Raw genomic sequence first — 27,359 nt, 5'->3', positions numbered from 1 at the left:
ATAAACTTTCACGTTCATTTATAGCTGGAAACAAAAAACAATAGGTATTTTTTTAGAACTGCTACTACATTTTTAAAATTTTCACGTCTTATATAATTTAGCTTAATCTCTGCTTGTGTTGTTTTTGACTTTGATATATTTGATGAAAATTCCAGCATATTTTATTGTTTTTATAAAATTACATGATATAAAATTTTTTATTAGAGAATAAAATAAGAAGTTAACAATGACTTTCTGCACTGATGTAGCATATACTGTAACCCGCTTTTAGTGGTTTGTTTACGGACCACAATCCCGATATTATTTGCTTTATAGTTTAGATAAAACACAAATAAACAACAAATTCAAATTTCGAGCACACTGTAATTTTAACGTGTGATTTGAATGACGTTTAGACACCTATTAACTATTATGTTTATTATAAATTAATGTTATTATTTTACATTTCACCCTTTGCTGAAATAAATATAGTTGTTATACAACAATTCTACATGTAATTGAACATTTGAATATTCGCTTATGTTAACCATAATAAACTAAATTCAGCTTGTTAAGAAGGGATCGACGCTTTGTTTGAATAATTACTTTAACTAAATACAGATGCATAATTAAAATTCTGGTATACTCACAATTAACAAACCAATCGTATCTAGCTTTTTTTTCTTCCTTAGATTAAAATTAAAATAGTAAGAAGTAGCAAAAATTTTATTTAAAGTTTCCCTTTTTACGTACGTTATATATTTTCAAAAAAGTTTTTTTTATTATTATTACTATTTACCAAAGTTTTCATTGAGTTCATAGGAATCAAAGGAATTAAAAGAGATTTAAATGTTCGCTTATTCCTATGCATTACGGTCCCAAGCCTACTATATTTATTATTACTTAGTACGCCTCGTTATTGTCAAAACTCGAATCTTGTTAAATACATTTAGTTAATTTCCGATTATGGTTTGAGATAAAATAAGGGGTCATAGTGACGATGTTTGTAAATATGGAGATAGTTTTTTCACGGTTGGAACAAAGACTGAAGTTGAATCTATGGGCTTTAAACGGAGCATAGAAATGAAAACGAAAAATAACATAAAAAATGAAATGAAACGAAAATTTATAAAATTTCACTACATTTGAAATAAAGGTACACTATCACAAAATAGGTTCTGATCCTTTACTTATACTGAATTTTTTTTTCCTTTCTGGCATTATTTCAGGCTGCTATTTATTGATTCTGTTCTTAAGTTTTATTAATACGCTTCTCTCTCCTTTGTAAAATATTAAGCATCTTTTTATTTTAAATAAGCTTTTTAAGTTTTTAAGTAGTTTGCTTAATAATAAGCATTAATAATAAGCTTAAGTAATAAGCAATAATAATAATAAGCTTGAGTAATAATAAGCATTATTATAACAAATATCTAGCACAGTTTGTTTATGTAAACAGTTCGCTTTTTATTTTTAATTTATAGCTCGGTTTGTTTCAGTTCTTCGTTGTCAACGCTAGAAAAGAAATTTCATTGGTTTTGAGACTGCATACTTAATAGTTTTTTATGCAATATATGCAATATTTCAAGTTTACTATTATTTTTTCTAGTTCACCGTTTTAATGTCATAATTCATTTGGTAAATAGTAATGCAAAGCAATAATTTTTCAAATTTGCACTTATTCGCAGTCATCTAGATCTAAGAGAAACAGTTATCCAACATTGAAATTTCTTGTATTTAAAAAAACAAATTTAATAAATGTTTGATTATGAATATAAAAAAAATTTTAAAAAACGTCAAATTGCTTTTTTTTTGTATTTTTTATTTTAGTAGATATAAATATAATTCCGATAATCTAACAGATTTTTTTAGTAACTGTTAGACTGTTTTTAATAATTAAAAGTACCAAAATATTTATCTGCTCGTAATTATATGGGTTATATATAGTACCCGAATATTTCTTCATCATAGTGTTTTTGTTTTATATTATTTTAAGCTTTTTGTGGTAAGTCTAAGATAAGGCACAATTAAATCTTGCTAGGCGCTGCACTAAGTCCATCCACGCCACTGAGGAAAGCTTCCCTAGGGCAAAGAATATATCACTTATATATTCTTTGCCTAGGGGCCCTACGATGACATTTCTGACAAGGCGACTCTTAACCCCTTTGATGCATCCTACTTTCCAAGTTTGTAACCGCTGTACTGAATCACCATATATATATACTATTTTTTTTACTCACTATTGTATTTATTTCTCATCCTTTAAAAAAAAAAAATTTTTTTGTTAAGTTGATTAAATTTTAATTTTTTTAGTTATCTGTTTTACTTCTACATTTTATTTTTCATTCAGCAAGTCATTTTTGAATCAATTTTTAAAGCCACTCGGACAGTTTTGTTATGTCCCTCTCCAGTGATGCGTATAAATAATCTTCATGCTCTGATGGCCCAAACATATTATAAATTAAATCGCTTCTTGCTTCTGAAATCACTGTTTTGTCCTTGCGGATTACCGCGGATTGTAAACGCTTCGTTTAATGCGCCGTTATATATTGATAAATACAGCATCGCAAGACACTCAGGATGTGTGTTCCTCACCCGAAAGAATTCTTATTGTCAATCCTGTGATGACCGTGACAGCCTTGCTCTTGGGCTTCGATTTATGTTACTTTTATTACCCTTTTTGTCATAGCTTTATGATCTCTTTCGTAGATGAAGGATGTGTTATAAACTTCCTGCCTTGGCATTTCATTTTACTTTTGCATACTTATTTCTTTCATTTACCTTGTTCGTCGTGACACGTATTGACAAAATCGTGACTGCGTAATATTTTCATGTAGGACACACAATCCAAACTATTAAAAATTCTGCTAACACTGTTAAGTGTATAGAAAATAAAGAGTTAGATTAACATGTGGTTAAATGTACTGTTTAATGCAGGATTGAGGTTTGAGACTGGACACGTGAGATTAACTGATTAAATACCGAAAATTCATGATTTTAAATATATCATTATTAATACAATTCATATATTCATTATTCTTAAATTCATTATTCTTAATAGTTGCAACACTTCTAATTCAAAAAGAGTGTGCTTTTATATCAAATAAAATATATGTTTAACAATATTCTTTTATTGGTTTTTAATTTAAAATATTTATTCTACAGCAATTGAAATTACATGAATCGTTGTACTTTTAAAACTATTTCATTAAAATTTAAAACTACGTAATTAAATTTCAAATTAAACATTTAAATACCGAAAACTCATTATTCTACAAATAGTTAGTACACTTTCAACTCAAAAAGACTGTTCTTTTATGGCAAGTAAAATATATTAATAGCAAAAACCTTTTATTGGTTTTTAATTTAAAATATTTGTTCAACAGCAATTGAAATTCCACAAATTGTTGTATTTTAAAGATTATTTCAATACAATTTAAAATCATGTAATTATATTGAAGTTGTGTTACATTATCCCAAATAATTTCCAAAACACTTTGTATTAAGTATTTTAATAATGATGGTTTTAAATAATTAGCACGAAAGTAGCTAATTTGTTTTAAAAATATAGAAATATTTACAAGACGAGATCTGCAGTTAAAATTTACTTTTTAATTACCTGCTATGGTTTTTGTTCATCTTTTTACTGTTTAGTATTGTTTATAAACTACACTGCAATGTCCATTTTTCAACAGTTAAAAATAGAATAAAACCAACTGTTATGAATTTAAATCTATTTATTCATAGCAGTTGGTTACTTATGACGACCACTGGGAAAAAACGGTTTATGTTCATAAAAGCTGACTCGAAGAAAAACGATTTTGAGCAATGTAAATAAAAGTATTTCCTTAGTGCGTCCCATCTTCACTAAGTAATAACTCTTGGGGAGAGTCGATTTTTCTAGTTATTGATTTGTCAAAACTGGTATTCCTCAAAATCAATGGCAATCAGATCGTCAGTTTTGTGAGAATTGGATATAAACTGTCCGTAAAAAAAATACTCGGGGGGGGGGATCACTTAGACATCAGGGTCGTGGAATCTGTGTTTATCTGAAGAAGATAAATCCACTGCAAAGAAAAAAAAGCTCCCATCAATACTTACATTAAAGACATTAAAATATTGGTTTAGAGATCCTTGATTTTTTATTGAGCATAGGTATTCTATATTTCAAAATGCTGAGTCATTAAAATTTAAAAAAAAGTAATTAATAAGGCTGTAAATTTAAACATAAACAATTGTGCATATTTATCATAATAAAGAGGTTTTATCTCACCTCGAGACGATTTCTATGTTATAAATATAAGTCGGGGTTTTGCTATTAAAGTTGCATGACACCGTTTTCATCCTTAAACACGTAGGCCGATGTTCTACTAATGTGGATTTTTATCCTACTTTTAAATGTCTTTTATTTTATTTTTTTCCAAAAAAAATTTTATAAGAACTGTAATAATTTCGTAGCTTTAAATAAAACGTTCCTTGCATTTTTTTTTCTTTCAATGAAGACACGTTAAGTCATAGGGACGTGCTTTTTTTAACTGCTTTTTCTTTCATGTACGCATCCAAATTTTCTCTTCGTTTCGTCTCACAATTATTACTCATGTTATCACCTGCAGCATGTTCTTAAAGCTTGTAAGTCACCGCCTTGAACGTGATCCTCGTTCGTGAGAAACATTAAAGGCGTGTGGAAAATTTCAGAAATAGAAACTCATCCCACTGTCAGCCTTACAAAATCTCACGTACTTCCCAACTTGACAATGAAAAAAAGGCTACTTCCTAAAGCCATCCTTTAGACTTGTCCACATCAACGCCATAATCGCTTGACAGAAATGTTTGAAAAAAAGAGAGGCAAGAAGAGTTAAATGCTCTCCATTGGAACACAGAAGTGTGAAGCCAAAAATAAATACCCTGACAGTAAGCTCTTCAGTTGAAAGAGTTCTTTTTTTTTTTTCTGTGTATAAATTATTCATAGGAGCCACTTGACTTAAAAAACTTACTGGACCGTGCTTATGTATGGTTTCATATAATCAAACAAAGATGACTATGCTTCGTGGATCTCCGAATTTAAGATAATCAAGAACCAAAATGTTTTAATAACACGGATTCTTTACAATTATTGTATTTTCCAAAAATAATTTTGTTTGTTATCTTAAAAAATAATAAGAATAATAGTACTTTTCTTATTTGGTGTTGAAATTTTTTTTTCGACAGTGAATTAACTAATAAAAATAAAACAATTATTCTAGCACTTTTGCATTCTTTGCTAAAAATAATTTTAAAAAATGCTTGTTTGATTTCTTTTTCTTCTTCAGTTTGCTCCTCGCGTTTCAATATTTTTCAATAATTTTCCAGAAAATTTAACTTAAGCTTCATATAATGATAAATAATAACGTTTGTTAAGTATTGTTTCGTACAAAAATTTTTGCTGTAGTTTTATAAAATGAATTTGTGTGATTTTGTGAAAATAAAATGCATTAAAAGTGGCGCATTACCTAAATCTGATTAAGTTAAACAAAACTGTATCTTGTAAGTTTAATTTTAAAACAAAATTTGAAATTATCTAAAAATTTCTATATTAGTTAAAATAAAATAATTTTTTTAAAATTTTGCCTTCTTTATTTCTTTTGTTTCCTTAAGAAATAAGCTAATAACTGCCTCTACCGTTAAAATCAAAATTACATTTTACAATTACATTTACAAAAATTACATCAATTAATTGCATTTACTGTGTTATTAACTTTATTTTTTAAAACTTTATTAAATAATTTTAGTCTTAGTATTTGTTATTTTATTACATTTATTTTTTATTTTTGCCATTAATAACTTAGTTATGCACCTTTGAAAAAATTTTATTGTTTACATTTAATTTCCTTTCTTTTTATTATCTACTCGGGAATATTTTGTTGTACATAAATTTAAATTTATTTTTTTACCTTATCTACATTATTTCACGTAAGCATTTCAAGTTATATCACTTGTTGACGGTTTTAATCACTTTTCACACTCAAAGTGCCTATCTTTTTCACGGCACTTTTTTACCAAGTCAATTCCGTCAAAGCTCTCTCTTGTAGTAATCTTTTGTAATAAATGATGTTACTAAAACGGATAGCATAAATCAATAAACTGTACATGAGCTTGGATCTATTTTTGAAAAAGTTGTTACGATTTATATCTTCTCTGATGATTTTAATTCATGTAACAAAGCTGCAGATAATATTTCACATCGAAAGTGTTTAAAAATTGTTAAGTATAAAATGTTTGTTTTTCAGTTAACTTAAATCTATAAGTAATGAGCCTAAACTTTATTTGAGTTAGGGCTATTGCATTAGTGTTATTCCAGTGTTGTGTTTGGTGAAATAAAATACTACGCAACTACTTAATTACTTCCTGTAATTTATTTTTCTTTTGCAATTATAATGTTTTAATGTTAGTTTTTATTTGCTTCTTTTTCGGCTCTCTTAACTATTTGTATCTAATACAAATTTCACGAACACAATTGATTCAGGGATATTTTTTTTACTAAATAAATTAATTAATGTCTTATACGATTTCATCGGTATTCGTTTTGAAATAATTAAGTACTTATAATTTTATGTTAATGTTCATTAATTGAAGAGAAATGTCTTTTATTATAATGGAGTAATTATCATTAAGAAAAGTGGAAGTGGTGTTAGATGAATCGAAAGTTACGTCAATATGAAGATATTAATTTTCAACATTTTTATGTCAACTTTGTTTTGATGAAAACTTTTGAAATGATATGTAACAGTGTGTTTATTTAAAAAAAAAAAGTTGGTCATCAGATTAAAATTCCGTTGGAGCCCATATCCAAAAATATTACGCCTCTAGGGGCTCTTATCGTATTAGGGGCTGTTTCTTCCTGTGCTTCTGAACAGGCCATAATAGAAAAGTGCCACTAGCTGCGTACAATGATATTTTCGGGCATGAGTTCCTATTAGAATTTTAATCCTGATGATATGCCCTAACTTCCCGAGAAGTTTGTCGCTACATATATGTCACCTCGTGTTATGTATAACGTTTTTAAACTTGTACATTTCGACAAAATATAGATTAAAAATGTCATTTTAAAATAGATCTGTAGATTTAGAAGCAAAACTAATTTCAGATTTGAAACCCCATACCCAAATTAGGCAAGATATAGTATTTAAATAAATGCAACAAAAAATCTGTTCCCCAATCTATTCATTAAAAAAATCGTGCCATATGGCATTAACGTATAGTATAAAAGTGATTTAAATACTATAGATAAAAACACCGTTCTATAAATAAAAATAATAAATTATTAAGCTTTTCTTTTAACATTTATGATCCATTTTTTAAGCTAATTTAAGGTTTGAAAAGTCCTTCGAATTCACAGTTTGTTATGGGTATCTCAAGATATATCTTCAAAATGGTGTATACTTTAGAACAGGGATGGGCAAACTACGGCCCGCGGGCCAACTGTGCCCCCCGGAAGGTTTTATCTGTCCCGCAGATAGAATTCTAACTTGCCGATCCCTGGCGAATATAAACAAGATACATTATACATCCATTATTTTGTCTACTTTGTTTTAAGCTATTTTTTTCTTTCTTTTTTTAACAAAGTACTGATGACCTTTTTACTTTTTCTATTGGTGGAATTGATTGAAATAGTTATCACAGACAGCTTCAATTGGTAAAATTTTGAACGCAGAAGTTCTTTATAGAATAGCCGCAGATTAGCTCCAACTAGCGTTTGTCTTTCTCGAGAATCAGACATATGAAATCTAACATAGGTGAATTGTGCTTCACATGTGGCAGACAGGGCATTTTAAGCTCCAACGAGCGGATTTTTCTGCCGGTGCGAGTTCTAACATTATTTATTGAGTATGTAAAGATTGCACACTATTGTTGCTTCTAACCAAGTTTGAGTTTTGCAAACCATTACCAGAAGCTAGTTTCTAAAATTTAATATCGCATGCCCAAAAAAATCAGTGCTATGTTTACTTCATCTTATATATGTGAAAAAGTGTTTTCAACTATGAACCTTAGAAAAAATCATTTCAGAAGTAGACGTAACAGACAAGCATTTCACCTCGTTCCTTAAAATAAGCACATCTCACTTCGAACCTCAATATAAGGAACTTTTAGAAATTATATCGCAATTTCATTCATATCATTAAATACTTGAATTAAAACTTGTAAATCGTTTTTTATTATTTTTATTTCAGAAGTTTTTTACTCGGCCCAGCTAACTTTTTTTTCTTGATTTTTAGTCCTCGACTAAAAAAGTTTGCCCATCCCTGCTTTAGAAGGGAGGGGGGGGGGAAATTAAGTAATTTTAAAAACATTTATTTGGCAACGCACGAATTAGGCAAAATCAAATATTTCTATAAATGCCACAAAAAATTTACTCCTCAGTGTTATCTTAAATTAAAAATTATTCGCAGACATTTATTGACTTTTACGAATTTTGTTTTTAATCAGGTCTCAGATGCACCTCGAATACAAGCTTTTTACTTATTTCATTTTCCCTTCGTAGTGCCTCTTCAATGGAGTAAAGCATTTTATTTCAATTTACGCAACATCCGCTTTTCGACATGTTTTAAGGTTATGGAATACAAATGCGTGTATCAGCTTCTTTTCCCAGAGCATCACATCTATTTTTAAGACCTGATTTTGTCGGTTAGATAAAGTTTCTTCGTTTTGCTTGACTCACCTGCACACGCGACCACCTGAATCAGCATCCGTCGAGTTTTCTCTTTTTTTGCAATTAATGTGGTGCTCTACAAATATTATGATATTTAAACGCGACATTACTGTTTATTTTAACTTGTATTCCATGAAACGCCTCGCAGGAGAGTTTACTGTTATTCTATTCTACAACTTAGCTTCAAGAAAACAATGAACATAGTAGAAACAAAGATTATTTTCTCGTTAAGGCTGTTTTTCGAGGGCTCTGTCGTCTCATGGAATAACACTTTTTTTGTGAATAACATGCTATTTTTGTAAATGTTTTGAATATGCAGCAATTATGCTTAACAATTGGGTCAAGTTTTGCTTATCTTTAGCCAGCGTTCTCTTTGCTAGATTTGAAAATGGCACAAAAAAAAGTCAAAATGAAGAAAAGACACAGTTTAGGAAAAATGAAAAACATTTGTGATCTAATTTTTTAAGATTTAAAAAATTATTGCAATGGTGCTTTTAAAAATTTGCGATTTTGATAATTTTCATGTAGGTGGAAAAATCTTTCTTAAAATATAGTATTAAAATATTTATAAAATAGTAAAGTTATTTATCTGCTCTAAAGCTCAGATAATCCTTTGCGACTGTATAGCTTACTCGCTATACCGCGTCAAGTCAAATACGCCAAAAGTTGTGATGGAGATGAAAAAAATAAGTAATAAAGCGTCCTTAATAAAAAGGGGCTCTGAGGTATCAAGCGAAATCACGGTAAATGTTATATAGTTTTAAATTATAGTTTTGTCTCATTAGTGTAAGTGTAAGGCATTTAAATTGTTGTTTTGAGGCCTTTTGATTTTTCTTGGTGCAAGTGCTTCAAAAAACTATCTTAACTGAAAATTGCTGCTTGATAAAGATGTTTAGTAGTGTCATCATGCATTGTTTTAGACAATGGTTACAGTTCTATGTAAGCATATGGCTCTGCCAAGCAGAAAATTGCATTCAATCATATCATCTAGTAAAATATTATTAAAATTTGCTTATACTGATACTTTTTAACAGTTAAGAAAAATATTATTGTACAACTAATGTATGATATTAGGATCACCGGCTAGCATTCAACCTTAACTCAGCTTTGAGTTGTGAGTCTTCAAGCATGTGGTCTACTAATTTACCTGTTTATTACTGGTTTGCATGAACTCCCAACTTTTTAGACCTCATATTGGTATTCTCAAGTTTTAAAAACAAAAATTAAATGTATGGTTTTTTTTAAGCAGCCGAAATGGTATTTTCTAGCATTTTTTATAACTTTACATGTTTAAAGTTATTTTCCGATCCCTCTGTTTTATAATAAAATTTTAAAAAAGTATATTAATAGCTATACAAAAAAAAAATTAAAAGTTAATATCAATAAAATTTAATTAAATTTGACTACGTAATTTGTAAATTGGTTAGCTACATACCAGAAGTTAAAGCTGAGTGGATCAGTTATCATCGTTTATCAATTACTAATGAAATTATTGATTTTTCACAATTTACATATAGGCATGATTATTAACAATTAACATATAGGTATGAAACGAATAAAATACTTAAAGAAAAAAAGTATGTTTCATTGTTAAAAGTCCGAGAAAGTTCGTGTTTCATGCACCCTAAACGACGCTTCTCTTCAAGAAGACAACACGTGAATGATTAGAACTTAACTAATTAAAAATAAAAATGCAACTTGCAACAAATATCTGAATGGTAAAATCTTATTGGGGTAAGAAACGAGAGAAACCGCATTATCCATAGGGCGTCGGTGACTGAAGGAGTGAAATCATTATACAGTAGGGAACCGATTATCCGGAACGATCGGGACCATCGCTATTCCGGATAATTGATTTTTCCGGTTTTCTGAATCGCTACAAAAAGCAGTTTTTTTATTGTTAAACCCAACTAAAAAAAAATTTGGAAATAATCTTAAGAGAGGAAAAAACGATGAAGTAATACACTAATGATTATTTCCAAAATGATGGTAAGGTAAACATCTTTCAAAAAAGGAAGAAAAATCCTAAATTTTTATGAGGAAAAAAAATTTTTTTTTAAAAAAATGAGGGGGAAATTTTTTGAATTTCGTTCCGGTTTTTTGGTTTTCTGAATTCCGGATAACGGGTTCTGTACTGTATAATACATTTCGAAGCACAACTTAAAGGAGGGACAGAAGTTAACACGATTTATTAGAAAATGGACTTTGATAAGAATACAACAAACTTGTAGTCGAGGACAGTTTAAATAAATAAAACTATTTAAATTTTAAAAAAACTATTTTTTTCAAGCATGCAGTCATATTTTTATCAATCAGTAACTCCGTAAATTTTAAAAAATTTAATTAACATAAATATTTTTATTTATGTATACGAATAATATACTAATAGTTTAAATTGTTTTTAACCTTCATTGAAGTTAAAGTGCTAAATCAATTAAGATTGCTAGCATTGAGTTGTTGGAAAAATGTTATTGTTTACAGAAATGTTATTTGTGTAAGATATTACCTTAACGTACATTTTTTTATTTATAATAGACCAAAATCTTTCTTATCGTAATAATTTTAAAAATAATTGCGCATTTGTTTAGAATAATAGTTGTAAAAGATAGTTACTCTTTTTTTACTAAAAATTAAAATATAAAAGCGTTTTTATGTAAGAAAAGATTTTATCACTTTTTCCTTCCGAAGAACAATAGTGTAAAAAAAAAATTTGATTTTTAAAGATAAAAGATAATGCAATATTTTAATAAAATATCCCTTCGTAAAGTTAACATTTTGTTTTAGATTAAAATCTTTTTTTTTTTCCCTTTAATGTTTTATAAAGCGGACAATGAAACGATTTGTTTAGAAAATAATCATCTATGATTTACTTGCCGTACAATTTTGCTTTATGCCGAAAAACTAAACCGTGGTATTAAAGCACAGTATTACTTCTCACTTCTTTTTGTAAGTATAAATATTTTATTTTATAACCGTCGTTGAATAGCTGACCAGAATTTTGGGTTTACGACTACCAATGTTCAACTCTATAGCCTTGTAATTTTGAACCTAATCTAGAAGACAAGAGAACACCTGAATCAAGTATTGAGAGAAAATTATCTTCGTTGAGGACTTGCTGATGGAACTATTACGTTGCATGGAGAGGAAAACCACGAAAACCTCCCGCTCTTAGCTTGACAACGAGGGGACTCTAACCGATGATCCGTCTACCACTGAGGATATTTTACATCAGTACTGTGATCGGTGCGAGCCGGGTGCGGAATTCGTATCGACCAGTCATCGCTAGGATTCGAACCTGGTTCACCTCATAAAAAGACGAGCGTTCTATCCCCTGGACCACCACTTCTTAGGTATAGACATTGGTGTCACTTTATTAATAACGAATTATTTACATAAAATGTGTCATGGATTGTCCAAATATGATAATATCTCAAATGTTTTATCGCCTTTAATAATTCAGTTCAGTAACAGAAATTCTAAAATTGAATATAAAAAGTGTTAACAATATGTTAAATAGTCGTTGCCAACAGAGACTCTGAAATATAGCTTGAGTTGAGTACCGCGTATTCCTGATTTGATTTGATTCTGAAATTACAAAGACTATTCTTTTAATTGACCTAATGATAAAGGTATGAAACCAACTATACTTAATCATAATTGACGTAGTTCTATTATTTGTTTCAATATCTGTAAAGAAGCATATTTATGTATCTCAATCTTTTGGAGTAATTTCTTTCTTGTATAAAAATCTTGAAGATGCTTAACTTTATGTCAGTACAGATTATTTTAAGCAATTAAATGAATTTTACCTATATTGTTCCTTCTTACTACTTTCTAAACAAATAGTGCAAAATTTTGTTGTGCAATTTTGTGGTTTTTTTATTGCTTTTACCGCAAGACTTGTTTAAAATACCCGAATTTACTGGCAGGCAATCGCCCGGTATTCCTTCTACCGAAGGTTCAAAGCAAATCTTAGTACATATCCCTATACCTACTCTTTTAAGGTTAAGGGCTGTCGTCGAAATTCTGTTTACAGTTGTTGTTGTTGTTTTTTTAAAAAAAAATAAGGAAAGAAAGAAAGAAAAAAAACTATTGCTCGGTTAGCACTTTGCCCTATATTCCCTACACTAATGTTTTTTTTTTTTGTTTTTTGTTTTTTTTCCCTTTCTTCTAAGATTAAGGGTTAGCGTCTAATATTACTTACACAATGACATTTCTCCAAATCTACCCCAAATGTGAATGTCGCAGCCGATCCTTATAAATAAATTCTAACATTTCTGTCATATTAAGGAAGTTTGAAATTAAAGGCTCGATCTAGTCGCTCTTGCATAAAATTTCTTTTCTGTCTCTTTTTTTTTTTTAAGTTTCAATTTGGTTGTGTCTAAATTCCAACTAAATTTGAGCTACTTTCAAAATGTAAGTTTTAAGTTATCTTTCTTACTAGCTCCAATTTTATAAAGTTTTTAAAACAAAATGTTACAAATATTCTCTGCAGTAACAACTAATTTAATGTAAACCTATGCATTTATAATTGTCATGGTTTGCAAAAGTTTTTGTTTAATTTTGTCGAAAATTTAGCAAAATTGACCTCAGATTTTGTAATAATGATCTCCCATTTGATGACGCCCAAAGTGCAAATAGCTTAGTAATAAAAAAAATTCAAAATAAAAAGTAATATTTTTAAAAACCACGTTTTAGTAGTGGAGAATAATAATTAAGAAAAAAATTGAAAAACGAAAAACGTGGGGCGCATGAAATACATAACAGTAATGTTATATTAGTGTGTGTATGTGTGCTCTTGAGAATATGTGTATGTATATCAGTAATTGTAATTGTATCTGAATGTGAATGTGGAATATGCTTTTGTATATGCATATGTATGTGGATGTATATGTGGCTGTGCATGTATATGAGTAAGAAAATGTGTATATGTATGTGTATATGTACTGTTATGTATTTCATGCTCCCCACGTTTTTCGTTTTTCAATTTTTTTCTTAATTATTATTCTCCACTACTAAAACGTGGTTTTTAAAAATATTACTTTTTATTTTGAATTTTTTTATTTTAAGCTATGATTTTTTTAATTTTTATTTTATATTTTTAAAAAATTATTATTATTTAATTATTATTCTTCACTACAAAAAACGTGGTTTTTAAAAATATATATTTTTATTTAGATTATTTTTCTTAGTCAAGAGTAGTCAAAACTACTACAAGACCACTACTAAAGTAATAGAAACCAAAACAATCTGGAAATGAATGAGGAAAAACTGGATCCTGCCACGTGATTTTTCAGCCAATAAAAATACTCCGACAACGAAAATATTTTCACCTGACACGTAATAATTTGAAATAATGGAATCGACAACAAAAGAAAATCTCGAAAATATTTTTTTTTTAAATTTTAATTCTATTTTACTTTGCATGTCTTTTTTCTCTTCATTTTCATGCATTGTCATCCAATTCTGAACTGTGTGCTAAATTTGAAGTTTCTAGCTATTCGGGAAGTTAGTTTAAAATCGATTACAAAATTCCACCCGGACAGACATACACGAAGGCAAGTTTATATAAACGTGGTAAAAAATTAGAGGTTAATAATTTATGAAACTTATAATACATTTATAAAACGAAAAAAAAATTAGCTCTCTGTTTGAATATTAAGTATATTGATTATTTATTATACTTTTCCGGCATATTAATACCTCTTAATACAATTTTCGACACTTTTAGAGTTATCGTTTTTCTAAAAACATTGGCCGTTTCGTCACATTAATTTAAATACAAGTCAATACTTTTATTTTTTCACACTCTAACTAGGCGCATGAAAAATGACATTTTGTAATTCAAATACATTATTAACTTTTTTCGAAAATTTAATTTTTTAAAAAAAATTTCCGAAATGTACTAATGTGATTTGTTTAATAGATTAACATTGTGAACCACCCAATAATGATGTTAATAATTTTTGTATTTTCCATTCCTATATTAAGATGAAAAACACATTTTTCTTACAAAATTTACAATTGAAATCAGTAAGAAATTAAATAATTTTGATCAAATAAAATATTCTATTTCATCATCATCATCAGCATTGGCACGACAGCCCTTTGTGGGCCTGGGCGTTCCTCAGAAGCTTTTCCCATTCTGCCCTTCTCCCAGCAATTGTTTTCCAGTTCTTTACTTTTAGGATGGCAAAATCCTCATCTACACAGTCCTTCCATCTCTTTTTGGGCCTTCCTCTTGGCCTTTTATTGGAGGGGGTTGCATTAGAGACTTTCAATGTTGTTCGTTCTGGGCTCATTCTCACTACATGCCCGGCCCATCTCATTCTACTTAATTTAATAGATTTAATGATATCATCGCCATCAAAGATCCTATATATTTCAAAATTATATCTTTTCCTCCAGTTGTCTTTATCGAGTATAGGGCCAAAGATGGCTCGTAGGACCTTCCTTTCGAAGGTTGCTAATAACTTTTCTTCCCTTTTTGTTAAAGTCCATGTCTCTGAAGCATAAGTCAAAACTGACTTGATTAATACCTTATAAAGTAAGATTTTAGTCTTTCTTTTTATTAAGTGAGATTTCAATAATGATCTTAAACCATAGAAGCAGCGATGGGCTGCGATTATTCTTTTTCTAATTTCAGGATTGATGTCATTTTGATAGTTTATTTCTGATCCTAGATAAGTAAAATTTTTTACAGATTCAAATTTAAAAGAATCTATTTTAAACAATTTAGGGATGGTTTCCTTTGTACCACAATACATATATTTTGTTTTCTCTACATTCACTCTTAAGTTAATTTTTCTAGCTGATTTTTCCAGTGCCAAAAATTTTTCACTCAGTGCTGTCCTAGATCTTGCGATGATATCTACATCATCGGCGTATGCCAAAATCTGCACTGATTTATTAAATATAGTACCTGTAGTATTTATGCCAGCATCTCTAATAACTTTTTCTAAGGCTATGTTGAACAGAAGACATGCTAATGCATCTCCCTGTCTAACTCCATTATGAATTTCAAAAGAAGTGGATTTCAAACTGACGTTAAAAAAAAAATTTGCAAAATTTTATTTCTTAGTTTTTCTGCAACTTTGCACAGAGGCCAAATAATGAAAATAAATATAAAGGATAGTTTCCTAAATAATCAAGTAAAATTTTTCTTTAAAAAATAAACAACACACTATAAATTTAACACTTTCATTTATTACTTAACGCTATGCCTATCTAATGTGTGAAAAATATAAAAGATTGTGAATTATCAAAATGCAGTGTGCCTAATATCATATTTAATTATATATTCTTCATTTTTTTTATTTTTATTATTTATCGTCATGACATCTTTGTTGGTTTTAGTCTATTTTATTCCCGGTTTTTCGAAGAAAAAGTATTATTCGCGATCGCAACGAACTATAGGGGGCGTTGTTGTATGAGACGCTTACCTGCGATTTCTATATGAACCGTCATTCAGTTACTCTGGAGACGTCGTTAATGTAGCGTGTAGCATTGCAACGTTCCTTCTTTAATGTGGCTTATTAAATTTAAAAAAGAAAAATGCTTGATCTTCTTTTTTGTACAACCGAAAACAAAATGGTATCTCTTTTTATTAGAGAAGGAACATCCAAAACACATCGGAAAAATATTTGTACATTAACAGAAAAAAATATGTATATTCTATAAGAGTTAAAACCTAATGCCCGAGAAATAGTATTACTAAATTTAATGATATAACATGAAAGGCCCATTTAAACTTTACATTCTATAGTTTTAAGAATCATATTAGTTCAAAAATTAAAATGAACAAAAAGTATACATAAGCCTCATAATTTTATGAAATTTAATTTTGTAAACAACGTTTTTTGACAAAAATTTCAAGTTTCAATAAAAATCATTATTTAGAAACTAAGAAACGTAAAATAAAGAATGCTGACGAAACAAAAACAAACAAAAAAACAATTCTTTTTTGTCGCCATTTTTAGTGCTACGAATATTCGTCTTTGGGATTTGCCAAAAACAAAACAAGATGCAATTTTATTTTTTCAGGAGGGAAATATTTTACCGAAAAAACGAAAATGTACCAATTCCCACAACATAAAACTTTATCTTGGTAAACGTACGTTTTGGAAATGTTATTTCATTTGGAATCTTATTCATCAGAGTTCATATGGCGATATGATTGTTTTGAATCTATGCTAAACTCTATATCGGCTCATTTTCCACCGAAATCCGATTAACTATTTTGATTTTAAATAAAGTGTTTTATTTTATGAATTGTCGCAAAAATTTTAAGTCTAGATTAGCGGCACTTAAAAACCGCCAAATCTGTAGCGGCGGTGGCGTTAATACGTTAGTACCGAATTTTTATTCCATACTTTTCTGAATCATATTACTTCAAACATTGGAATATACAAGAAGTATACATAAACACATAATGTTATACCATTTAATTTTTCAAAAAAAGTATTTTGAGAACAATTTTTATCAAAAAATTATAAACTAAAAAACGGAAAATAAAGAATTCTTAGGATAAAAAAACGATTTTAAGAATTCTTTACATTGAAATAAAAACTTTCATATTGTTTCTTTTTTTATTATTCTTATAGTTCTTAATCAGACGTAAAAACCCATTCTGTAGTGTAGAGAACCATCATCAAATGAAAAAAAAATATTTACAAGCAAATTTTTTATTGTAAAAATCATTGCACTTACCTGATTTATGATTCCCGGAGAATTCCAAAATGATAAGTTCCTTGTTTGAAAACTTTATTCTCAAATAATAGATACATAGTTTATACCTTCATTACTTTTAGATAACATACTACACAGCAAAATTTTATAATTGATATGAATTTGAATATGTAGCTAAAAACAGAATAGCTGAATTCTAGTTGAACTTATTCTTTCAAAATTAAAAAAAACTTACCAAGAAAACGATTTAAATTAATTAAGAATCAGCAGAAATGGCACTATTTCAAGTAACTTGGATAATTTTTTATTGTTGTTTTCCGAATTATATGGATACAGAAATATATACTGTTCTATAACTATTACAATTCTGTATGTTCTGAATTCATATTTATTCACTGGAATGACGAAAGCAATGTTGACTTCACTTTAATTCGTAATGAATTGAAGACAGAAGAAATGCATTTTACCTTAATACACACATCTGTAACAGTATCCGAAATCGGAAGTCATCAGTTGCAAGTTTGTTGATAATAGAAATTAAAAATTATTGAGGAATTTTTCTTCAAATGTTTGGCGTGTTCTGTTCCTGAAAGATTTACTAATATTCTGGAGATTTTTTTCAAGTTCTTCGGCCTTTTCCTTAGGGAAGTTTTGTTTCCTATTTGCTGCTAAAAAATGGCGTCTGATTCAGTCAATGACTTCGATGGAACTAAATGAAAACGTGATAAATTAATGTCCGATATTTACAGTCTCCCGCTAGACGGCGTACTCGAGCGTTGCGATCGCGAATACTCTACATAAAGTCTTTGGAAATTGCACGTTCTTTCTTTATTAGCCTGACGTCATAGAAACCATTTCTTCACGAGAGAAATTTTCCCGACTTATTTTCGCCCACAACTCTACCGCTCGATAAATCAAATCTAAACCAGCAAAAAAAAATTATATTTCAATGCCTTCTTTATTTTTTAATTCAAAAACAAAAATCGCCCCATCATTTTGAGTCCCGACCTATTGAACCCATATGGTGGAAACTCATTATCCGATCCGAATGTCCATTTCGATTGTAATCTACTCGTGAAAGTTTGCATCATAATTGTTTCCAAATGCACGTGGTTTAGGAATTTATTTTTCCGCTGAATCTCGATAGTTGATTGGCGGAAAAGCTCGGACTGAAGTATGTTTGTATGCTCCACTGACTGAAACTGGATTTACTTGGTGATTTCTCTCTGGCTGGTCTGAATTTGAGAGAGATTAAATGAAGATGAGGGAGATGATTCCCTGATGCCAAAGTGCAAACATCTTTCTGTCACTTGGAGTTGTAGTTCCTTGATAATCATTACACATTGCTTTTTTTTACGGGAGTGGCTCTTTTTTTTGTTGCTGTTACTTTTTGCCGCACTCAAGCAAAAACGTGACTGATGCAGCATTCTTTAAGTTTTTATTTATGAACGACGTGACCTGTTATTATTGTTATTGATATTGTAGCGAGAGGAACATATTATTTGTTTGGATTATAATATTTGCTTTCGATTCGTATTTTGTGCTTGACATTACTCTTAGTTTTGGAATGTTCTTGGGCTGGTGCGTCTAGTTTTGTGGAATGATAGAAAAAAGCTAAAAAACTGCAATGAAAATTAAAAGATTATTCTCTTACTTCATGCTGTAATGTGTTTGAAATCCTTATCGAAGTATATTTCGAGCAGTTGTGGGTGGATATAAACTTTGATTGTATAATAATAAGTTTGTGCTACATGGGAATGTGGTGCTCAACGCCTTTACATCGAGCAAAATTACGAAGAATGCGAAAAATACTTATATCCCTTGTAGAATATGTAAGTAGTAATTTAAAAATTTTAAAGAAATTGATAGAATTGTTTTCATAAATGCTTTGTTATTAGATTGTATATTATAATATGTATAAGTTTAATGTTGTATTAAACGCTATGGGAACATAATTTTAGCAGTAACCGTCAAGTTAATTAATGGAGGTTTCTGTTTATGAAAATCTACAAATCCGATCTTTTTAAGCCCATAAAAGTTTCACTCTTATTTTTTTAAAAGTATATTTGACTTAGTTTCAATAAAAAAAAAGTTAAGAACGAGAAAAAAATGAATATGATTGCCATATTTGAGAAAACTTATTTCATTAGTTGCCCCATTTAAAATTTTAAAAAAAATATCAAAAGCGTAATTTGTTTTATTTCAAGTTGCATCAACAGCCAACCGTTGTACCCACCTTAAGTAAAAAACTGCCAGAAATATTTTATTGGTATATTAACTTAAGAAAATTGAGTTTAAAAAATTTGAATTTTTGTCACCGCATGTCGTTGAATTTTGTTCACTGCAAACTTCGATTTAATTACAAAAAAATTTTTATCAATAATTATTATTTTATTCCTTTACTAATAAATATTTTTGTGCCAGAAAAAATTTATTAAAAGTTTGATTTCTTAGTCTAAAATTGTAGCGTGCAAATATTCTGCTGGTTTATGTCATTTTATTAGCAAATTTATAATTTATTTTCCTCTTTCATTAATGATGATTAATGATATTCGAAAAAAAATTCAATTTTCAAGGCAATTTTTTAATTTCCATTCAGTAAATCAACCCAATTAAAGGTTGCTTCGTTAAGGAAATATTAATTAAATTAATAAGAATTTTAATTATCATTCTGTTCGCAAATGGCATTTTTATTAAATATTTTATGATTTATTTTCGCCTTTCATTAATGGTGTGAAATTCGAAAAAAAAATTATTTATCAAGTCAATGTTTGAAACAATTTTTTAATTATTATTCAGTAAATCAGCCGTGTTATAAGTTGCTCCGTTAAGAGAAATATTAATGAACCAAATTTTAGTATCAGTTTGATTTTCAGAAGTAACACATTTAAAAAAAAAAATTTATTATTTTCAGTATTTATATTCGTGCATAAAATTGTTTCTACGAATCGTGATGCTATTACCTGATACAAACTGATTTTCTTAATAAAGAATATTTTATTTATCACCTCTCTGTTTTGAAATTTGGCGACTAGCGTGAAATGTAAATCACATTATTCCACAGACAAAGAAATGTCAAGTTATATTGGCAACTTTTAAAAAATATGAATGATGTTTTTGAGTTGCTCTTTCATCTGCTTCACATCCGCGATTGAATTATTCATAAATAACAATTGATTCTTTTTTCATCTCGTTTCAACTGCTTGAAAACTCAATACAGTTAAGATGTGGGTGAAGTGCTTTCTATATTCGTTTCGCCCATGATTAGAACGATGAAAAGTTGCGATGTCATCTACTCTTCACTCGGTCAAGTAAGTGCGGAAAGAAAACTTGTAAATCTATTTTATGTGTCTAAATTAAAAGTTGACTGATAATGTTTCCAAAGTTCACTGAAGTTAAATGACTCGGAATTAATACACTGTCTTATCTAAAACCGGTACAGAGGAGATGATGGAAATGGGTATTTAGCAAATTATTTTTTATTATGTTAATTGCATTTATACTTGCCTGAATTCTGTTAGCTTAAAATGTATTAAAATACATATGCGACTTATATTAATTTGAATTCGCTACTGTCAAAATACTATTTGTTACAATAATTCGATAAGTGTTTTCCATGGAACTTTCTGTTTCCTCAAAAATTTTGGTGATAAACAAATTAAAAATCATTTTATCGTTTTCAGTTTCCTTGAAAGATTTTGATAATGAACTAGTTGAAAATCATTTTATCGTTTTCATTTTTATAAAATTGAAATTAAATAGAATAATGATACACTGGGTATTAAAGTTTACAACGAACTAACTGTGACTACTAAAATTTTGCTTTTCTATGTTTTCGTTACATTTAAAATTGTTTCTGTTCTGTCATAAAATAACCCACTTCATGAGTTTTAAATTCAAAGAATCTTGACTTTGTCCACGAAGTTCGGGAAAATAGCAAAGAATTAATTTAATCGAAAGTCAACAATAAATATTTTTAAAGATAATTTCGTTTATTTGTTAACTGAATATTTTATTTATCTGCTAGATATTTAATGAGATTGATTATCACTTTTAGATTATTTCCCCATTACTATCGATTAGACTATCTATTATTTTACTATTCTACATCAATTAGTATGCTTTACTACAAATCTTACCTACCGTACCATTTAGGATTTAAATGCATTAAAGTATGCATAAAACAAAAAGATTGGATTGAATTAGTGTCCTTCATCGATTTAAAAATACCTGTCACCATAGCCTGATATCATTACTTCTTTCTACCCGCTAATCACTACAAGGTTATAGCTTTTAATTATTCCAATTATACGTCTGCTTACTATTATTTTGTCATTGATTAGTATGACAGAATAAAAATATATCTTGTTTTAAAACATTAAATGATTTCAATATTCCATTTAACTTAAGTCAATTTTATTATTATTATTTTTATATACTTAATATGTCGCTTTAAAAGGTGTTGGTGTTGTAATAAAAGTCGGTTTCTTATTGTCTTTTTTTTTCATCTTTTTTTTGTCGAAGAAAAAAAGCAGCGATTTTTATGTATGTTGTAACCAAGAAGATTTTTCTGCATATTGTGCTATTATCTAGTGGAAATTCCGTAAACTTGATAAGTACCTACCTGTGGGAAAATGTTAAAGCCACGGTTTCTTCTAAAAATGTCACCTTTTACAAAAATGTGACTTATCGCTAAAGTGCCTCAAGCTGTTTGATTTCAAACCAAGGAATAAAGAACGCTGTTGTAACATGTATTAAGGAGAAAAAAGTTTTCATGGCAGAATCATTTCTTATTGAATAAAGTATTTAGATATGTATTTCTTAAGGTAATATATAGGGTAAAAGTAATTTATTATATCGGGCAGTAATGAAAAGTTTTTTAAATATTGTCGTTTTGTGAGAGATACTTAAAAGGTGTAAAAATAGATTTCTAAAACTAAATGCTTACTTAAATACATCAATATTCGGTTCTCTTTTTTCTTTCTTTGCTGTTTGATCTAACTTGAGTTTTGCGAACTTTACTTTTGCTGTTGGTAAAATAACAGCTAATTCTAGCATATATTTATATGATATATAAATCGTTTTATTCATGCGACTGAAGCAGTTGTCTTGATGAGCAACTTCTTGTTACCAGAAGTTTGATATTTTTATTCATTTATCCAATACACTTATTTCTTATGTATTTATTTTTTGCGTAACTATTCCTTAAAATAAGACTTAAAGTGTATTACAGGTTTCTTAAATTAAATTGATTGATATTATTCAAAACAGTTCTTTTCTCACCTCAAATCGCCAATGCATCAAGTTCTTACAAATATCTCACCGACCTTAATTTATTTTTCCAATAGCGTGGTATCTTCTTTGGATAAATACAGATTCTTCGAGTCGAAAAAGTGTCCTTGTACCCTTTCTTCCTCTGTTTCATTTCCTCGCTATTTTAATATTGGTTTATAAAGTTTACCACTTAGAGCTTTGCGCACCAGTACCTATTAAGGAATCGATTTGTTTTGTTAGACATAATGGTTGTCTGAAAACGGTATTCTGCATGCCGAACTTCTTCGATAAAGCGGTCATCTGCTCATAATTGTTTGAAGAAGAAAAGTTTTCATTTTAATTTTCTATTACTTTGAATTACATTTTATATTGTTTCACAATAATATTTCAGAATAAAACTATAAAATAAAAAAAAAGATTCAAATTTCAGTAATTATCTAAGTAAAAGTTTCAAATTTCAGTAATTATCTAAGTAAAAGTTTCAAATTTCAGTAATTATCTAAGTAAAAGTTTCAAATTTCAGTAATTATCTAAGTAAAAGTTTCAAATTTCAGTAATTTATTAAGTTATCACTCTTTATTGTACTCTCTTTTTTAGTATTATTATGTTTATGTATTATTCTTGCCATTATAATGATCAATTAAATTAACTTTGTTCCTGAGTGAATAATAATTTGCCGCTTGAATTTAAAATAATTTTTAACAAATTTGCTCATGTTCAGTTTCTTTGTTAATATTTAACTCCTTTAAGACCAGCGAAAGGAGAAAGAAGCGCTTCCTTAGGCCCTCGTGCTCCGATTTGCTACTTATTGCATAGTACATATGCGTACTAATACGAGAATATCTTATTTTATTTCATTTATTAACCATAATTAAACTGCCGACCCATTTTTGGGCTTACGACTAATATTATTCAACTCCGTATCCTTGTAATTTTGAACCCAATCCAGAAAACAAGGGAACCCCAATTAAAGTGGGGAATTGGGAGAAATGGGAGAAATTAACTTCGGTGAGGACTTTTTGATCTAACTAACCCGCATTTGCGTTACATGGAGAGGAAAACCTCCCACGGTTAGCCTGACGGCAGGGGGAAGAGTACCGTATTGAGATCATATCCGCTTTATCTTGTACCTCATTAGTCAAAAAAGCTCATTTTATATATGAATATGAAGGAAGAATTTCGCGATCACGGTCCTGAAAGGGTTAATCAATAATAATTCGCGATAAGAAATAAATTTTTACGATAGGTAAAAATTCCATCCTATCAATACTGCACGCGTTGTAACATTACTCATTGATCCTAATTCTTATTAACATGTTTTGCGTCGGTATTTCATTCAACAACATTTTTTGAAACATGGTGATAGAGGTATTTGAATTTCACTCTTGTTATCAAAGCTTTATCTCTTCCCTACTTGTATCGGCAAATACTTTCCAGTGGTTGGAATTTGTGTCTGTCAAAACTGGATGTGAAATCAGATTAAGTTTCTTTGTCGAAAATAGTGAAAAATAACGTCTCGATTTTACTCTCTGACTAATGCTGAATTCGTTTTCCCTTTCAAAAGTGTCAGATGTCGTCGGTCAATTCTTCTCTTCCATATTCATGTGGCTAATTAAATATCTGTGGGTATGTTTTCTTGGCATTCGTATTTAACTGATATTTTTATGCGTATAAAAAATTTTAGGAACAAATAGAATAGCATATATATCGACAAAAAGCTTATATTTAATATGTACAGGGGTCTGTTTAGAAGAAATTTGGGTCCGTTAACGGACGCTTCACAAAATAGTTTATCTCTTAATCGGACCCTTCACAAAATAATTTATCTTTTCATCGGACTTTTCACAAATTTGTGTATCTTCATTATTGTTTTTTTAATCGAATAAACCCTTCCCTGGGGGAGGGGAGAAAGACGGCTCGTAACAAAGTTTCCCAAGTTTAAATTCAAAATGTAGTATTCTAAAAAAATATATTTCTACTCATGCAAACATCGTGCGCGCATTCTTATTAATATAAAATCATTTTTTTTTTTTTTTTTGAAAATAAATAATTGATCAATTTATGTTTACTCATAAAATTAATTAATAGAATATTATGTAAATAAAAATTAACTTCTGGCAATTTTTTAAGTAAAATATTCTAAATTTAAAAAATTGTTAAGTTTACTTAATGCGTAACACATTAAAAGTGATGCATAACTAAGTTGTGTTATTTAAAATATGTCAATTGAAATTATTAAAAATGTGAGTGATTTTGTTTCCATTATTCGTCCGAAATGAATATTCTGTGTTGAGCAGTATAGGCTAAATACCAAATATTTGTATGTTGCATCTCTAATTTAGTAGCAGCAATTGTTGATCATAATCTTGTATCTATTTACAATTTAAAAACTTCTTGAAAAGATTTTTTGCTATAACAGGACCCTATTTGCACAAATTCAAAAAAGCAGGACCCTGGTTGAAAGAATGTGACTTAACGCTTATTTTATATTCGCAATTTTACAAAAGCAAGACCTTTCACAAAATGTCTGGACAGACCCCTGATGTAGGTAGTTCCTTAATCTTTATATTTTTAGAATCTTCAAAATTGTCAAACGTTATCGAAGTCTGTTTTAATAGTCAGAAAAGCAGGTGTTTCAAATAATTGCCTTTTAACCTGTCTGTGCTTTCTTCGGCAACAAACTTAAAACAAATTTAAAAGAGGAAGAGAAAAAGAAACATTATTTTTGTTTATTTTTTGAAAAATAAGGAATTTAAGATTGAAATAAATAAAAAATATTCATTAATTTAAAAATTGAAAGCTAAGGAATTTTTCAGAATTCACAAGATTAATTCATTTTTCGAGATATACTATTTGTAAACTATTATATAAACTACTTTAATTGCTATTTATATTTAAAAACCGGTATTCGCGTGCTTCTCAATAGATGAAATTCTTAATATATAAATTCACCTCATTTTTAGGCTCTGTGCACTAAATATTTACTACTTATGCAAAATACCTAGCGGTTTTTAATTGAATTTTAATACTTAGAAAGGATTATCTTAAACTATAAATTAATGAGAAAAACTTATGCTTCGTGAATTGAACTATTTTCCATTTCATGTGAGAAAAAAAAGCGGCACTTTGTTGCAAAAATAATTTTTAAAAACTAAAAAATACTTTATAAATATTCAAAAAATTAAGTTAAGTATGGAATGTAATAAATATGTTTAAAGTACTTTTTATTTTCTATGAAAATAATTACGTTGATTCGATCATTACATTTGAACATATATCGAAACACTTTATTACAAAACTATTTCTCACTGTAAAATATTACTAGTGCTGTCGTTTGTTATGAATATTATCAAATAACCATCCTATTGAAACTTTATTTTTTTTATTTATTTATTTTTAGTGTTACATTGACTCAGTTAAATGTATGAGTGTTCAAAATTGGCCATCATTTTTTTCTTAGAAAAAATATTTTTTTTTTGTATTTATTGAAATTTTTTGCTATAATTTATGTTATTTCCTGCTATCAGACAGAATCAAAACTTTTATAATTTTACTCCAAAAATTTACTGTGAATTAAATTTAAACTTAATAGTTGTCAAAGCTTTTAAGTTTTGATCTGTGTTTTACTCTCATCTCTAGAGCAGTGGTGCTCAAAAGGTGTTCCGCGAAACCCTAGGGTTGAGGTAGGTCGCAGCGCTTCGGTGAATTAGGACTGTTTTTTAAACAGTATTTATTTTTTAAACTTTTAGTAGGTCAACCAATAATCTTTTATTTAATATTTCAGTTATTTTTATGAAATTATTTAATGATCAAAGAAATAACAAAATTTAAAAAAGAATCCACAATTATTTTTCATTCTATGCATGCATTTCTCATCGAACTTAAAAATTCAAGAATGAAGAATTATTTTTCTCCGATAACCATTCTAACAGTTTAAAACAATTCTTTTTAAAAAAAACACAATTTAGCTTATTTTATTTAATTCGACTTATGCAAACGTCGAAATCTACCAGACAAAAAACCGTTGTAGGTATATGAATTCAACTGCCTGGTGTAAAACCTAATTTTATGAATGTAGGGAAAGAAAAAAAAATGAAACAATTAATTTTGTTCATCCCAGTATATATTCGTAAATTAATATTTTCTTTTTCTAGCATATTCACAACTGCTAAGGAGTTTCTTTCTTTTTTTCCCCTTCTAAGTCAAGGTCTCGTATCCGGGAAAAAATTGGGAAACTCTGCTTTGGAAAACTGCCCATTCATATGCCGAATCAATCTCATCACCGATATAAATACACTTAATGCTAATAAGTTACTAAAGCAATAAAATGTAAAAGAGCAGTATGTTGTTATGTCTAAAATTTACAAAGCAGAATTACAAAAATTTTCATCTTCAAAAATAGCATCGATAGATTCTATTTCAGTGCTATCGGCACTTTTATAACAATGTGAGATATTTATATTATTTTTTAACACCAATAGTTTTATGTAAATTCTCAAAGAAATGACTTAAAAAGAACTTATATCCTAGTCACATAAAAGCATTTCGTAACTGTCAACTGTACCTGACACTATTTTCCATTATTTAAGAGTAGAATAATTTTTCATGTGATTTTTTCTTTGAGAATTGTTTATCTTTTGATGCAGCTCTGAGGGTTGACCGAATCCGCATCTTGCATTTTAACACATTAGCGTTTACATTCACCTCCAACTAAAAGTTCGTTGACCCTTATAGT

General features: G+C 28.8%; 1 protein-coding gene across 8 annotated transcripts in view; it reads left to right on the top strand.

Moving 5' to 3' along the window:
• Positions 1 to 27,359, top strand: part of LOC107449120 (leucine-rich repeat flightless-interacting protein 2) — a 67,704-nt gene that overhangs the window by 18,653 nt on the left and 21,692 nt on the right. Inside the window, exon 1 of one of the 8 annotated variants that reach the window (XM_087150202.1) lies at positions 18,555 to 19,182. The exons of 2 other annotated variants lie outside the window; for them this stretch is intronic. In XM_087150202.1, the coding sequence (XP_087006328.1) occupies positions 19,102 to 19,182 (81 nt within the window). In that variant the 5' untranslated portion in view covers positions 18,555 to 19,101. Of the gene's footprint in view, positions 1 to 18,554; positions 19,183 to 20,566; positions 20,811 to 21,520; positions 21,634 to 24,073; positions 24,251 to 27,359 lie in introns of those variants that run through there. 5 more of the 8 variants (XM_087150203.1, XM_087150208.1, XM_087150207.1 and 2 more) reach the window with 5 other exon arrangements.

Source organism: Parasteatoda tepidariorum, chromosome 8 (assembly GCF_982258835.1).
Source record: "Parasteatoda tepidariorum strain Cologne lab strain chromosome 8, Ptep-v5.0, whole genome shotgun sequence".
NCBI lineage: Eukaryota > Metazoa > Arthropoda > Arachnida > Araneae > Theridiidae > Parasteatoda > Parasteatoda tepidariorum.
Note: the sequence above shows the minus strand (reverse complement) of the source record. Positions and strands in the feature narration are given on the sequence as shown.